At 45.0% G+C, this 16,482-nt stretch overlaps 1 protein-coding gene across 3 annotated transcripts in view; it reads right to left on the bottom strand.

Moving 5' to 3' along the window:
* TRAPPC10 (trafficking protein particle complex subunit 10) overlaps nt 1–16,482 on the bottom strand; it is a 73,161-nt gene that overhangs the window by 51,973 nt on the left and 4,706 nt on the right. For 2 of the 3 annotated variants that reach the window (XM_061422981.1, XM_061422996.1), the window contains exons 2-3: nt 4,352–4,433; nt 453–588 (exon numbers count right to left, since the gene is read on the bottom strand). In XM_061422981.1, coding sequence (XP_061278965.1) covers nt 453–588; nt 4,352–4,433 — 218 coding nt within the window. Of the gene's footprint in view, nt 1–452; nt 589–4,351; nt 4,434–4,882; nt 6,546–16,482 lie in introns of those variants that run through there. The other variant, XM_061422986.1, reaches the window with a different exon arrangement.

Genomic DNA, 16,482 nt, shown 5'->3' with positions numbered 1-16,482 from the left:
CAACGGGCATCACAAAGCACCTCCTGCACCAGACTCGGGGGGTGAGTTAGGAGACAGCTCCCTGCCCACAGAGAGCCTGCCAACCAGCACCAGAGACAGACAAGGATTCTCAAGGAGAATAACAGCCATGTGGTGACTACAGGGTGCGAGGAAAACAAAGCTGAAAGGAACTGTTAGAAATAGCTAGTGCCCACCAGGACACAGGGAGATGGCTCGCAAGAACTGGAAACGTAGGAAGTAATTCGGTGACTGTATTTGGTGATTACGATGAGTATATGCACTGGGCCAGAGCAGAACTAAGCCATGGCAAAGTCATACACTTGGCTGAAGAATGGAGAAAAGAGAATACCAAAAAATTAAAATAGTAAATTTCAAAAAGTATAGCTGTCTCAGCAAAACCCAGACCTGTGAGTTCTCAACCCATTATAATGTTCCCCACAATGAATACTCACACAGCACTCCGTCCAGTAAATGTGCAGGAAGGGGAAGGTCAGCAGGGCTTTGTTCCCTTCTTTGGGCAGCAGCTCCTCTTTGAACTGAACAAAGTTAGACTCCAGGTGAATCATCTTTGGAGCCCGGCCATAGGACCTATCAACAATTGTGAACGAGTCACTGAGAAACATGAGAATGTTCAGCAGGAGGAAAACGAGAAAAGACAACAATCTCATCATATCTATGCGTTCAGAAGTGCATAGGTGATACTAACCCTGAATTTTAACTATTATATGTTCCATTTGAAAAGATGCTATAAATTACTTTAAACACAGTTCATGTGTCAAAGCTCTTCATAATTCCATTTGCAACAGTACAGACTTCTGAGAAAAATGTCAGTATACAGTCACCATAAAAGAAGCACAGTGTTTCCCAAATGTCAAAAGTGCAGTTTGAAACTACCAAAGCTTTAAACTGCTCTAATATTTTTGCAACAAACTGCATTATCCAAAAAAGAGAACTGTCTGGTGAAAAAGAACAGGTTTCTGCTTGCACAGCATAAATAGTGGTAACCACCCATCCTTCAATTTTTTTTAAAGTACATCTCAAGGAAATTTTTAAAAATAATTTTTAAATTTATTTTCGGCTGTGCTGGGTCTTTGCTGCTCTTCATGGGCTTTCTCTAGTTGCAGCAAGTGGGGGCTACTCTTCGTTGCAGTGCTTGGGGTTTTCTTGTTGCAGGGCACGGGCTCCAGGCAGCAGGCTTCAGCACCTGCAGTGCGTGGGCTCAGCAGTTGCTGGGCTCTAGAGCACAGGCTCAGTAGCTATGGCTCACAGGCTCAGTTGCTCCGTGGCATGTAGGATCTTCCTAGAACAGGGATCAAACCTATATTGGAAGGCAGATTCTTACCCACTGCATCACCAGGGAAGTCCCGTCCTCCAATTTTCCTCAATCCAAGAACCAAGATCCCACAAGCTACACATCTAATCGATGGCTATCACAGAGTATGGACACTGCTTAATTATACTTCTAAAAATAAATTAGACCACATACATCTCTTTTCCACACCTCTATTTTCCACCTCTAGTGAGCTGTCTCTTTTACATATCTACAGATGGATTTTATTCTTTTTGTCTAACCTAAGGATTCTCCATGATGAATAAACTGAGAACAACCATACTGAATGTTATTATGCTTTAACTTGTGGATTTTCTATCTCACGCTAGTTTTTTCTGTCCTTGGTGAGATTAATCAAGTTTTCCTTTTCCATCCTTTTTCTCTGTTAGCTTGAAAGTTTAATCTTCTATTTCTTTTCTGTTGTTATTTACATTTTAATTTTTAATATGCATAAACTTTTAATTTCCCTTTCAAAAAGTACAGTAAGTGTCTATATCTCTCCTTGAACAGGACAAAGATACGACACTGTTTTCTTTCTGCTTTCTTCCACATTCTGAAATTTTAGATTTTTAATTTTTAAAAGCATTGACACCATAAAATAGTGAAATCTTTGTTATGACTTGCTTTCAGGCAGCTGCTCCCTTCACCCTGTGAATTCAGGGTTCATGTTCCTGACACATGTGTTTTCCTTGAGACACATTCCTTAATTACTTCAGAGACAGTAGTACAGCTTCTGATCATACACACCTGAAGGCGTTCCTGTTAACAGCATGTTTCCAGCTATTTCCATGCTGTGGCAGCAGCGAATATAAGATGGGAGCAGGGCTCTAGAGAGCACGGTGTGGTGGTGTGCGGATACCCCGGGCCCAGCCAGAACCCTGTCTCTCCAAGGCCAGGGGGAGGCTGAGACAGTCTTCCCGCTGTGTGAGTGTGAATAATACACAACTCTAGAGTCAAGGTGGGGCTTCTCAGAACTCAACTCTCAGTCTCCTCAGAACTCAAGTCAAGGTGGGGTTTCCCTTGTGGCTCAGCTGGTAAAGAATCTGCCTGCAATGTGGGAGACTGGGGTTTAACCCCCTGGTTGGGAAGATCCCCTGGAGAAGGGAAAGGCTACTCACTCTAGTATTCTGGCCTGGAGAATTCCATGGACTGTATGGGGTCACAAAGAGTCAGACACAACTAAGAGTCAAGGTACAGCCTTCAAGTCAAAGTACTCCTCTTAAATGCTCTATCTTAGGCTGCATTTTAAATGCTGTTAGAGACTGCAGACTCGGTTTTTCTTTTCTCCCTATTTCTTGATGTGGCTTTTTGTTTGATTGCTTTTGTTTTCATTCTGCTTGACATCCAGCAGCCCCTGAAATCTCTGAACTCACTTCTGGGAAAACCTGGACACCAATTCCTCAAGCAGGGCCCATCTCTCCACTCGCTGCACAGTCACTTCTGAAATACCGACTACAGGGATATGGAAACCTATGGACTTGGCCTTCACGGCTCAGCTTTCCTCTCGGACCTCCATCTCTGGCTCTCAGCTCTCAGCTCCGGAGTTCCCAAGTGCAATCTCCCAATTCATCACTCTGTTCTTCAGCTACACAGAAGTTCAGTGCGTGAAGTCAAGTTTCTGCTTCAATTTTGTTTCCCAAGATCTAATCAATCACTTTTTGCCAAAGTGAAATACACACACTTTAACATGTCAAACAATACTAAAGAGCCACACATACACACACACCCCTCTGCACTTGGTCTTGCCCTTGCCTCCCCAGGTCCTGGGCCCTTTCACCTGTCAGGGACCTGCCTGCTTCTCAGGGTGTCCCCTCTGCAGACACACAGAGGGCTTTCCCTCCCATTCCTCTGTCCATCCTTCTGCTCCCAGAAAGATATCCATGTCTCCGCTGCTGCCGCCTCCGCCTTCTCTGTCCTTAAATGTTTAGGCCTTTCTAGTACTCTTCTCTCATTTAGTTTTCAAGACGGTGAAGCAAAGAATATGCACATTAAATCTATGCAGGGTCTCTATTCCATTTTTTTCTCATAAGCCCATTTCTCATTTCTTTTATCTTTCTGAATGTTTGAATAATGTATACTTGTTTGAAATCCTTTCCAGATCACTCCATTTCTTCAGATATTATTAAATTCTTCCATTTGCTGAATTGTTTTCTCTCATTCACAGCACTGGGCCTCTTCAATAGTTGAATAATTTTTCTGTAAGGGAATTCTCCCAGTTCTGTACATTCTTTATATTACATTTTGGTAAATAAATACATTCCTTGTAACACTAAGCAGGCACAAAGATTAGACTACATTCAACAGAGAGCCTGGTAAAGTCATCCAGAATGTTAATTCTTCACGTTAGGAGGGTAAAAACTGGTGGTCAGAAAGGAATAATGTAGCAAGAATCAGAATTACACGAGCATGAATAACAACAGGAAATTTTTCATTCACCTTGGTTAAAATCAGACTGCCAGTATTAACAGGTATTAACAATATTAATATTATTAATAAACAGTATTAACAATCCAAACATTTTCTACAAATAATATCTAATCTTACCAGAAGTTAGTTTTTCAGTAAAATAATTCAAAGTCAATTATTTCCTCAGAACAAGTCATTAGAGGAACAATTACAAACAACAGAGCCAATGGGAGGACTGATCTGATGGCACTCCTAATTTTAAAGATCATCCTTCTGTCCACTTTCTCATCCTTAAGAGAAGAGCCCAGGCACTCAGGGTGACGAAGTCCTGGTTAAGACACAGAGGCACCAGCTCCTCTGAGGAATATGGGTGCCCATCTCCTTAACCAAATGCCACCACAAGTCAGAAGTCACCTCTATACGAGGGGCCTGTGAGTCCGAAGACATGTCCCATTTCTATCATCGCAGGTCTTGTTCAGAAAACAACACGTTCCTTAAAAAAAGGCTCACAGATTACGGGCCCTTCTTCTCAGTCTCCTTAGAACTCAGGCTCTCACTTTCACTGCTTCACTCACTCACACTGACACCTACAAAACAAGGAGGGGGATGCCATACCTTCTCCATTCCATCGGTTCTCTTGGAAGCTGCTGGGAAAGTGTCGGGTAAATGGAGGTAAATAAATTCTGATCTCCAGCACCTACAACAGGAATAAACATGGCACTGTTAGGTAAATATAGGGAAAATGGGCTCTAAAATGTATTAATTGGTATTTTTACACAATTGAATAATTTAGCAAAATGACATCACAAAACAGGTTGTTTTGTATCTTTAAAGAAGTGGTCTCTAGAAAATCCAGCACTTGATCTAACTTCGCCCCCACCTGGCCTCCCTGAGGAGATAAATTCTCCCTAAGAGTAAGAGGAGGAGGAAGAGGTCTGACAGCTAAGGAGGGCGGAGCTGGACCAACCCTGCCCAGCCGCGCACCTGTGTCAGCTCCTACAGCCACTTCTTCAACTTGGATAAAACAGCCATGAAACTCCAGGCAGACAAGGAAGCCAGGACAAGTGGATGTGAGTTTCTTCACCAAATTCCAGCAGGAGCCAAGACACACAGGCTACTCTCTGGTACCCAGGACACCAAACACACCTGCTCTCACTTGTCCTCATGGGAAGCCCTGGAGGCAGATCCAACCGCACACCAAGGACAGAGGAGCTGTAAGGGCCCCGCGCCCAGAGTACACAGCTTGCTGGTGGCAGAGACCAGTGAGGAACTCGGGAGTCTCTGACTTCACAGCTCAGCTGTTAACTCAGCTCTTTCATCCCGGCCTTAACAGAACTGAAAAATCCACTTAGCTCTCCTAAAATGACAGTATAGCCACATCCTACTTCAGCCTAGAAAGAACCTTTCAAAATCAATGGCTCAGTCTTACACTCAGGATCCGCTACCGTTAAGCGAAACCTTTTTCCAACTGTATTTATATTGATCTTAAAGAAATCATTGGGAAGTGATGTGGGCCACTGACATACATACTTATTTTGCTACCACGAGCCTAAAAAAAAAAAAGAAAACAAACAAAACGGAACCTTTCCCAAACCACATAACAATGTCAAGTCACTACAGAGAGGAGTGATGTTTCTGGGCAACTGAGCTGATCCTCAGAGAGGCAGTGGGGCATGGGGACTGGACACAGATGCTGCAATGTTGACCACCTGGGTCCCTTCTGAGCTCCACCACCTACTAGCTGAATACACTTGGGAAGACCATCCTTTCTGTGCCTCAGGGGCCATCTGTGAAATGGGAAAATACGAATAGCTTCCAACAGGGTCATTGTGAGACTGAGTCAACACAATAACCTTGAACAAGGCCCGACGCAGAGTAAATCGTTAATAAGGGTTACTGTTAATAATTTATTGTTGCCATAAAAACAGCTTTTAGGTTTTAACTCATCCGTTTTCACTGCATTCATGTATTTGGTAATTGTCTTAGAAACCATTAAAGTAAGAAAACCTTTAGTTAGCTTCTAATTTCTTATCTTTGAGTGCCAACTCCTGCTGCCTCTTGAAAAGGTTCTAGAATTAACATATTAAAAAAAATGACTACTCTCTGCTAAAAAGAAATTAGGGCAACCACAGGGAAGCTTTCTTCTTTTTCACTTAACTTTTTATATATATGCTCCTTGCAATAAAGTCTCACATAAAGGTACAAGTAACCTCTGCAACAGGGAAAACAAATGAAGTGCCTCCTACACACCCCTTTCTCAAGTGTCTCCCACAGGAAATTCTGTTATACAATATAAAACTTGTCCAACTGGAGGCTGTAAAGTAACAATTTTTCTTACATTCAATCATGAAATAAATCTTTAATCTGTGTCCTAAATTTAATTTTAAAAGATTACAGGTCAATTAACACACCTGTCAAGGGCAGAGACATCGTCTGATAATAACTGGGCGCTGAACATGTGACCATTTGATCTCAGCCCCTGTTAAGGAGCTGAACTGTGTCCCAGCAAAATTCACATATTGAAACCCTAACCCCTCAGCACCTCTGTTATGTGACTGTATCTGAAAGAGGTGATTAGGTGAGAACAAGGGCTTTTGAATGGGCCCTGATTAAATCCCTTCAGAAAGAAAGTGAAGTCGCTCAGTCATGTCTGACTCTTTGCAACCCCATGGACTGTAGCCTACCAGGCTCCTCCATCCATGGTATTTTCCAAGCAAGAGTACTGGAGTGGGTTGCCATTTCCTTCTCCAGGGATCTTCCCAACCCAGGGATCGAACCCGGGTCTCCCACATTGCAGCCAGACACTTTACCATCTGAGCCACCAGGGAAGAGATACCACTTTGCCGACAAAGGTCTGTATAGTCAAAGCTATGGTCTTTCCAGTAGTCATGTAGAGATGTGGGAGTTGAACCATAAAGAAGGCTGAGTACTAAAGAATTGATGCTTTTGAATTGCGATGCCGGAGAAGACTCCTGAGAGTCCCCTGGACTCTCCTGGACAGCAAGAAGATCAAACCGGTCAATCCTAAAGGAAATCAATCCTGAATATTCATTGGAAGGACTGATGCTGGAGCTGAAGCTCCAATACTTTGGCCACCTGATGCAAAGAGCCGACTCACTGGAAAAGACCCTGATGCTGGGAAAGACTGAGGGCAGGAGGAGAAGGAGGGCAGAGGATGAGATGGCTGGATGGCATCACTGACTCAATGGACATGAGTTTGAGCAAGCTCTGGGAGATGGTGAAGGACAGGCAAGCCTGGTGTCCCTGGGGTCGCAAAGAGTCGTAAACAACCCAGCGAATGAACAACAAAAAGAGACAGTAAGAAATTGGCTATTTTTGAAACAACTCTAATTTTCAAAGAAATCAATTATAACTAAAAATAGAAACCTGTAGGCCAGTCTTTTAGAGCCAACACACCATCACTAAGATCAGAGTCTAAGCAGAGCCGAGTAACATGTCCAGACCAAGCCCAGGAGGGCGCAGCAGACCCGCCCAGCCGCACTCAGGGCCACTCACAGCTGAGGTCAGTCGCACAGCATTGGCTTCACCCTTCACCAATGCAAACAGCAATGGAAACTTTCACTTTCAATCATTTTTCTGCACAAAACTTTTATTTTAGGATCCACTAGAACTGCAATGTCACAAGGTTATTTAGTGCCAAAGCAATTTTAAATCCTGATCTTCAGTTAACAGTCAACTGCGACCAGAGCAGAATCAGTCTTATGCTGATACTTAAAGAGCAGAGGATGAGTCCAGGGTCCTGTTCTGTGTGAAAGAGCCTCCAGCAGAGGAAAGGCACATGAAGCTCAACCCTGCTGGAATCAACATCCAACCAAACCGTGTGAGCTGGCTCCGTCTGGGGTGGAGGTTAGAGAGAGATCCCCGTCTGCATCTCAGCAACACTGGGTGTCTAGACTAGGCTAACATAAAGGCACCTATTCTCTTAATTGAGAAGAAAATATTTGTATCTCTGTTCAAAAAGCTATACGTTTGTTGTTGCTAATGTAGCTGCAATATTTACGGTTATTTATATGCAGTATTTATGTATATGTAATATTTATGTAATTTTTTTTTAATTTTAAGATTTGATGATGACATAAGACTGCATTTAGCACTAAACCATCTACAGAAAGGGTGGCATAAATTAACAAATGTGGTGCGAGTGCTCCAAAGTTACCAATCATGCCTCAGGGGGAGCCAAAGGTTAAACAGAAAAGTCACCTATTTGTTGGGAAGGACACAGGGCTTTCATACTTATAGAATCAGACATGTGTCAAGGGCATTCAGAAATTGACAGAATCGTCCTGCTCCCCCGGGCCTGTGAACAAGTTACATTACACAGCAAGGAAGAATCAAGGTTGCAGATGGATTAAAGCTGCTAGTCAGCTGACCTTAAAATAAAGAGATGATCCTGGCTTATCCGGACAGGCCCACTGTGCTCCCAAGGGTCCTTACATGGGGAAGAGCCACAACCAGAGAGATGGAGTCACGAGAAAGACCGAACTGGGGCCCAGAGAGCCAAGGGAGCAGGCACCTCCAGCTGCCGGAAAGGGGATTCTCCCCTGGAGCCCTCAGAAGGAGCAGCCCTATCCACAGGAACCATGTCCAGAGAGAACCATGTCAGACCTCTGACTTCCATGACTTGGAGAAAATACCTCTGTGTTACTTTTAGGCACAAAGTCTATGTAATTTGTTACAGCAGTCACAAGAAACTGACACAACCATAGAAAGTGAAGTCATAGGACTGATTTAAAACAAAGAGAAGCATTTGATTTGCCCTCCCCACCCCCAATCTATGGACTATCCCAATCTGATGATCCGGGAGGACTTGCTATTAGCGCTAGAGGGTTTGGCCCCAGGTGAGAACTAGCTGACAGAAGTTAGGGGGGGGGACCATTCGTTTACTGCGCAGGTGCTCAGTCACCCGGAGTCCTCCCAGCAGCCTGAGGGCCACCCCATACAGGGAAGCCCAGGCACCCACGGCTCCCCGCCCAGGTGAGTCAAGCAGCTCATCAGAGTACAGCTGCCCACTCTGACTCAACAGTATGCACTGCTGCTGCAGATGCTTCTTTCTCTCATTTTATTGTTTCTTGGGCTTCCTGGGTGGTTCACTGGTAAAGAATCTACCTGCAATGCAGCAGATGTGGGTTTGATCCCTGGGTTGGGAGGATCCCCTGGAGAAGGAAATGGCAACCCACTCCAGTGTCCTTAAATCACAACTCGGCCCATCCTGCCATCTCAGCACTAACTTTTCCTGACAGGTCTGGTCACCAGCTCCCCAGCCTGCCGGTGACAGACACCTGCTCGCTCTCCCCGTGCTGCTTCCCTCGCTTCGCAACCAGCACCACCCTGCCCGCAGGCGTGACCAAAGGGACGAAGTGCACTCTGTGAGGGTTAACCGAGTTCCGGACTGTTCGAGTTTGCAGAAAAGAAACTACAGCCAATGCACAGAGGCCGCTCAAGACAGAAAGTCCCAAAGTCTCCTTTTTTTAAGAAGAAAGACAGGATAGTAATGACCTTCTCTAGCACTCAGAGACCACATTAGACCCAAAACTCAGGAATTTAACAGAAGAAAGACTGGATAAGTGCATCTATATACAAGAAGACCAAAAAATCAGCCTTTGAAAGTTTACGTATTTTTAAAACACAGGGAATATAGTCAAGCTACAGCCGTTTGAATCACAGCATTTGCGATTCAGGAGGATATCTTGCTTGTTTCAGGCACACTTGGACCGGAGGCTTCTCCCAAACCGCTCTTCCCCTGGATTTCCCTCTCACCTCCTTAAAAGTCCGTTCGAAAAGATCACTCACTTTCTCAATGGGGTCTCACTATCACTTTCAAAAGGAGCACTGTTTTGAAGGGGGATTTGAACCAGCAAAACTGTGGTTACCACAGCCCCAGCAATCCTCACAGTGACAGACCCCAACAGATACATGGGGAAAATATATTTGATTGCAAGACTGTGTCACACAGCAAAAGATGAAACCATTCAAATTCCACTGATGGATGGCCAGAGTAAACCATGGCATATCGACTTAACAGGGCTCTGCTGCTGCTAAGTCACTTCAGTCGTGTCCGACTCTGTGCGACCCCATAGACAGCAGCCCACCAGGCTCCCCCATCCCTGGGATTCTCCAGGCAAGAACACTGGAGTGGGTTGCCATTTCCTTCTCCAATGCAGGAAAGTGAAAAGTGAAAGTGAAGTTGCTCAGTCGTATCCGACTCTCAGCGACCCCATGGACTGCAGCCCACCAGGCTCCTCTGTCCATAGGATTTTCCAGGCAAGAGTACTGGAGTGGGGTGCCATTGCCTTCTCTGTAACAGGGCTCTAAGGACTGTAAACAAGAGAGGGCACCATCTCTACACTCTGTTCTCCCAGAAATCTTGGGGAGAAAGTGAAGTCGGGAATGTGTATGCAGTCTGCGATCTCTTATCTAAGAAAGGGAAATACTAATACAACACGTATGACTATTTCCTACAGAAGGAGATGCTTCAGGTCAGGGAGGCACAGGGCAGAAAGGACAGGGCTACACACTAGATTGTTGCACTGCTGGTGGCAGTCACAGGGATATCAGAGGCTGTGTGAGGTGGACTGAGGAGGGCCCTGGACCCACAGCACCAGGATCACCTGGGCATCTGTGAGAGGTCCTCACTCCCAGGCTCCACCCCATCCTGCTCCATCAGAAACTCTGGCCCCCCATGAGCACTCCACAGGACCCTGATCCAGTCTGAGGACCTTGTTCTGTCATCCCCAAGCATGCCTGAAAACTGGAAGAAAAAATACACGAGAGAGAGAGAGCAGGCAGAAACCAAATACAGAGGACAGAGCAGTTAAATAAAGCCCTAAATTTCTGAATTTGAACTGAAAAGATCAGAATGAATTTACAACCCAGCTCTTCCCCCTATAAAGGCCCAGCAGCAACTAGAAGCCCAAGCACACAGACTGGGGTCTCCAAATACGATCTCCCACCAGAAGGAATCGGGGCTCCCCGAAGAAGGGCTGATTCCCGGGCCAGAGCAGGAAATGCACAAAGTGAGTCTGGAACATCATGTCACACCAGAAAGCAAAGGAACTAAAGATTCCTACAAGAAGGATTCCACACCTCAGAAGCCAGCAGGCAAACGGACACAAGGCACACCCCCCAGGCTCTTCAACAAGCGATAAGGAACCAGAGGGTGAGAGGGAAACTCAGACGTCAAGACAGAATGAAAACATCAATCTAAAAACCTACTGACACTAAATAATTTAAAGAAATTTTTAAAAAAAGACACATCAGACACTGGAAATGTAAACACTCAATATTTGATACTAAAGAATTGTATTTTTAGACGTGATAAAGATTTTGCAGTCTTATTTTTTAAAGTCCTTATCTTTCAGTGCTCCAGGCTGTCTTAGCTCAGGCTGCCATGACAGAACACCCCAGATGGAGTGGCTTAAACAATACATACAACTGTCTTCCTCCTTGTTCTGGAGGCTGAAGTCCAAGGTGCCTCCTGGTGGCTTCCCAGTGAGGGCTCCCCGCTTGCTGACTTGCTCTCCCAGCCTCTCCTCCTCTTCTTACGAGGCCAATGACCCCACCATGAGGTCCCCACCCTCGTAATCCAAGCCAATCCTAATTATCTCCCAGAAGGTCCCCATCTGCAAATACAACCACATTAGTGGTCTGGGCTTCAATGTAGGAATTTGGGTGGGGCATACAAATATTCAGTCCACAACACATAGACTTACTGATAAATGTTCGATGCCTGAGATTTGCTTCAAAATAACAACAGGATTGGAAGGAATGGACAGGGGTATAAAGAAGCAAGACTGACCACTTAGTTGTTGAAACTGAGTGACAGGCTTGGAGGGGTTCTTCATACTATTTTTTTTAAATAAAAGTTTGCAAGTTTCTATAATAAAACGTTTGAGATGTTAACAATTCTCCCATTTCTCTTACCCTTTTCTCTTTCTCCTTTCCTCCTAGCATGCATCACCTATTACATGATATAATTTACCCTGTACGCACACAATCTACGCTCTTGCTGGAACGTAAGCTCTAAGAAGCCAGGAGCAGATGCTGAGGACCTGCTCTGATGGTGAATCCAGGGCCTCGTTCTACACTACACAGCACATGGCCCCCAAAGGCCAGAACATCCTACAGCAGATGGAGCGATGGCACTGGCTGTCAAGTTCTCAGAAGACGGATTTAATTTTAGAATCAGTAAGACTACACTAAAAACCGCCAGTACGGCTACCCTACTCAGTTCTTCAGCTGCTGAACTAAAGAAAGTGATGTTTCGATTCTGCTTAGCTCTATGGCAAAGGCTTTCCCTCAGGGATAACTTGAGGGACAAGCCCTTTCTGTGTGGGCAGACGGGGTCTGACTCCCCGAGCCCTTGGCGAGGTTGCGGTGGACCAGGAGTCGGCCACCTCGGGCCTGGTCCTCGCTGCGGCACTCAATACTGAGGGGCCTTGGTCAGGCACAGACACTGGCCCTCAGGTCTTCAGCCTCAAAATGACCTGCCTGCTGGCCCTTCCCGCTGTTCACCTCAGTGCTTAAGGAACTTTCAAGCTGACCTAGCCAGACTAAGAGTACCTACAAATGGTGAGCTGTGAGTGTAGTAAAAATTGTTACCACAGGCGTTACTGTTAGTTCTAAGACTCTACCTAAAATTGCAGCTCTGAAATGTATGCGACTACTTCTAAACACTAAATAGATCTGTTGGAAAAAGGAAAAATTTCCAAACACTTGACATGACACTCGCTGGTGAAAGCAAGGTATAAGCCTGTTGTCAGTTTCTTCATAATTTTTCTGTTTTTAAAAAATACTGTTTTTAAAAAATAATTTTATTTACTGATGCATTCATTCATTTATCTTATTTCTGGCTGTGCTGGGTCTTCGCTGTTGCACAGGTTTTCTCCCACTGCGGAGAGTGGGCTTCTCATCATGGGGGCTCCTCTTCTGGTGGAGCACCAGCCCCAGGGTGCGTGGGCTTCAGCAGCGGAGGCATGTGGCTCAGCAGGCGCAGCTCGCGGGCTCTAGAGCACAGGCTCAGAAGTTGTGGCACACGGGCTCAGTTGCTTCATGGCCTATGGGATCTTCCTGGATTAGGGATCGAACCCATGTCTCCTGCATTGGCAGGCAGATTCTTAACCACTGAGCCAACAGGGAAGCCCTCCCTGCTCACTTCTTCAAAAAATTTGGCAAATGAGGGCCTAAAACAACACTGAGGAATGAAACATCATGTAACACGTGTGCAGGAAGCCAAATAAAAACATTTATTTTCTTGGGGGGAAAAAAAGGAAAGAGAGTTTGTATAATAGGTTCATCTTTTCTTAAGAGATCATCCCACCTTGAGTCAACATCTCAAGCCCAAAATTCCAGATACCATGGACTTGTTCAGGGGTCAGGAGCACAGTAAGGACATGCCTCTAGATGGAGAAAGTGCTATAAAACCAGACACATGTTGGACGCTGCCGACGTGCACCTGGATGCCAGTGCAGACGCCGTGATCAAGGAGCTGACCAGCACCCCTAGAAGATTTGTCCACATCCTGACTCCCCCTCCAACCCAGGACCTGGGAATGAACCTTATTTGGAAAAGGGGTCTTTATAGATATGATTAAGTTCAAACTCTCAAATAAGATCATTCCGTATCATATATAGATGGGCCCTACATCCAATGACAAGAAGTCACTTGTCAGGTCAGATAAGAGGCAGAAGGGAAAACACAGGGAGAGAGAAGGCCATGTGAAGACAAGGCAGAGACTGGAGTGATGTACCTACAAGTCAAGAAACAGCAAGGATTTCTGGGCACTGGAAAGAGGTGACAAAGGACTACCTCCACCCCCAAGGCCTCAGGAAGAAGCACAGCCTTGCTGATACTTTGATTTTCAACTTATAGTCTCCAGAACTGTGAGAAAATAAATTTCAGTTGTTCTAAGCCACTCAGTTTCTGATAATTTGTTACAGCTATCCTAGAAAACTAATACATGTGGTGTAAAATACAAAAATCACAAGCACATCTTCCCTAGTGCTCTTCCAATCCATCTTTTAGATATGCTTTTGGCTATACCGCGTATATGTTGAAATACACACAGATGAAGAGGCAATTCTCAAGAGGTACAAGCACGAAGAACCACATAAAAAGAACCTCACTAATCATCAGGTGTATAACACCAAAACAACTATGATGGAAGATGGCCTTGGGCTGGTCAGAGTTCTTAGATACGATATTGAAAGTATAAGAGAAAAAAAAGGGTAACTGGACTTAACATTTAAAATGTTTGCACTTCTGAAGACAGATTAACTAAAAGACAATCAAAGAATAGAAGAAAATATCTGCAAATCACATATCTGATAAAGGAGTCCATGCACTGGAATACTAGACAGCAAGAAAAGGAGGGGCCAACTGTAGCTGGAGTAACACGAACGAACCTCAGAAACACCGCAGAGTGAGAGAAGCCAGATAGGAGACTGCATGCTACACAACTCACTTCTGCGCAACGTCTAGGAAACGCCAATCTATGCAGACAGAAAGCAGATCAGAGGTGCCTATGCCTAGGGGCAGAGATTAACTGCTAACAGTTCTTGGGGTGATGGAAATGTTCTAGAACTGAACCACGGTGGCGGCTGCACAACTGTGACCATTTACTAACAGTCTGAAAAGTGTACACGTACAACGGATATTAATTTTATAATATGTAGACTAAAGCTCAATAAAGCTGCTCAAAAAAGAAAAAACAAAAAACTATAACCTGTCCACTAGACTGGCAAAAATTAAAAAGATATCTCTGACCCAGTGGGGCAGAGTATAACTCGGAGGACAGCTTTTTCACAGGGCGATTTGGGGTCTCCCCTTCTGACCTAACAATTAAACTTCTAGATTTCATTCTTCATAATGAAAATGTATTCCTGCTTTATTTATATACTTTTAAGGTTAAAGTTTCATTTCTAAAAGTTATAGCTGTATCTTTTTCAAAGGCTTCACCCAAATGCCAGGTTGACAGTCCCTCAATCCTAAATGCTCCTGAGCAGAAGCTGAATCACAGACCTGAGAATGCCTCGGTTTATTCATACATTTCTCCTGACTTGAAGTAAAGAAACCATACTTGAACACAATTCAGAAGGACTATTTCAAACATTATGGGCCATGGAACTTTTCTTCTACTAGATTAATATGTATTTCCTCGATTCAAAAACTCCAAAGAGAAAACGCTCCAGCACCAAAAAACAAAGAGCCACGTAAGTGCATAGTAGTTTACCTGAAACCAAGTCTCAGCGGCCAGGACTCAAAACTCTCCATTTTCCTACAAAGCTATCTGATCCTGACAAAGACATGTATTTAAAGAAAATAACTACACCATTCAAAGCTCCTACCTTACATATAACACAGTTTCCCCTTTAGAGTAATGTTTGCTCACTTATTAATTTCCTCTACAAATATTTACTGAGCACCAACTATGTGCCCAGCACCATCCAGGTGCCACAAATACAGCCGTGAACATAGCAGATAAAGTTCTGAACCTCACATTCTATTCCAGGGCAGCCCAGGTTGTGGTGGAGAGCAACAACCATGAGAAAAAAAAAAAAAAAAGTTTGTCAGGGGTGCTGAGCCAGAAGACTGAGCAAAGTCCAAGAGATGCCAAACCCTCGCAAGCCTGGGCGGTGGCACATGAGCAGCCCCAGTGCGCGAGGGAAACACCGAGGGGGTCAGGAGAGCGACAGGGCAGGGGCTGCTGGGCCGTGTGCTGTGTGAGGCCCAGCCAGGAGGCCAGGTGGGGGTGGAGTTGGGGGACACGGACAGAGGGTCTCAGAGCCCACAGGAAGCCCTGAGAATACCATGCCGAGAAGGTGGGTGGCCCCTGGAGAGGTGGAAGCCAAGGAATTATGTGCCAACTTCTCTCTTGGAGGGACTGCCCCCAACCCCAGAGAGAATCAGCTTCAAGGGTAAGGCCAGAAATGAGCCGGCCAGCTGGAAGGCTGTGGGGGTCCCAGGGTTTGGGGGAGCAGCAGTGAAAAGGGGCTGAATCCTAGATCAATTTCAAAGATAAAATGGTATTTGCTGGTAGACAATGTTGGTTGTGAGAGAAAAAAAAAGAGAAGTCAGAATGACTCCAAGGTCATCAATGTTAAATTTAAAAACCAAATATTCTCAAAGAGCAAAATACTGCGAATACACTTACAAGTCACATGAAGCGCAGTCCCACGGGGACGATCTGATTGAAAGTGGGGACCAAAGGGAGCAAAGACAGAAGGGAAGGCGAGGTGAAGGGAGGGGTGACAGGGCGGATCTGTGGGGGCCCGGTCTGTCATCCAGACCCCCCAGGCCAGAGCAGAGGGAGGGGGATCACCAGGGAGCCCTGGGAGACAAGGCACCAGCACTCCGTCAACTGGCAAGAATCTGTTTTTAGACAAGAAATTCTCAGGTAAGTCACTTGCTTTTTCAATAAAAGGTGACCAAGGCCCTTCCTACCTCTTGTGTGGACCAGCCAGCTGGCTGTCCGCTCCCTTCCAGGTCAAGACTGGTTCCTGCATGGTGTGTGCCATGCTTATTTCAAAGAGCTTAAAAAACTCAGACCCTTGAGTCTTACTGCATAAACCAAACTTCACTAGAAACTCTTCAGTAACACATCTTACAAATCAGGCCCATGAGCTGAAGTTCAAATGGAAAAGGAAGTTTTTCACATCTAAATGATTGGTGCAGATCCACCCTAGAGTTGGGCTAACATACTAGTAACATCGGTTCCCATACTTACCAGG

This window comes from Bos javanicus, chromosome 1 (genome assembly GCF_032452875.1).
Source record: "Bos javanicus breed banteng chromosome 1, ARS-OSU_banteng_1.0, whole genome shotgun sequence".
In the NCBI taxonomy this organism is placed as follows: domain Eukaryota; kingdom Metazoa; phylum Chordata; class Mammalia; order Artiodactyla; family Bovidae; genus Bos; species Bos javanicus.
Note: the sequence above shows the minus strand (reverse complement) of the source record. Positions and strands in the feature narration are given on the sequence as shown.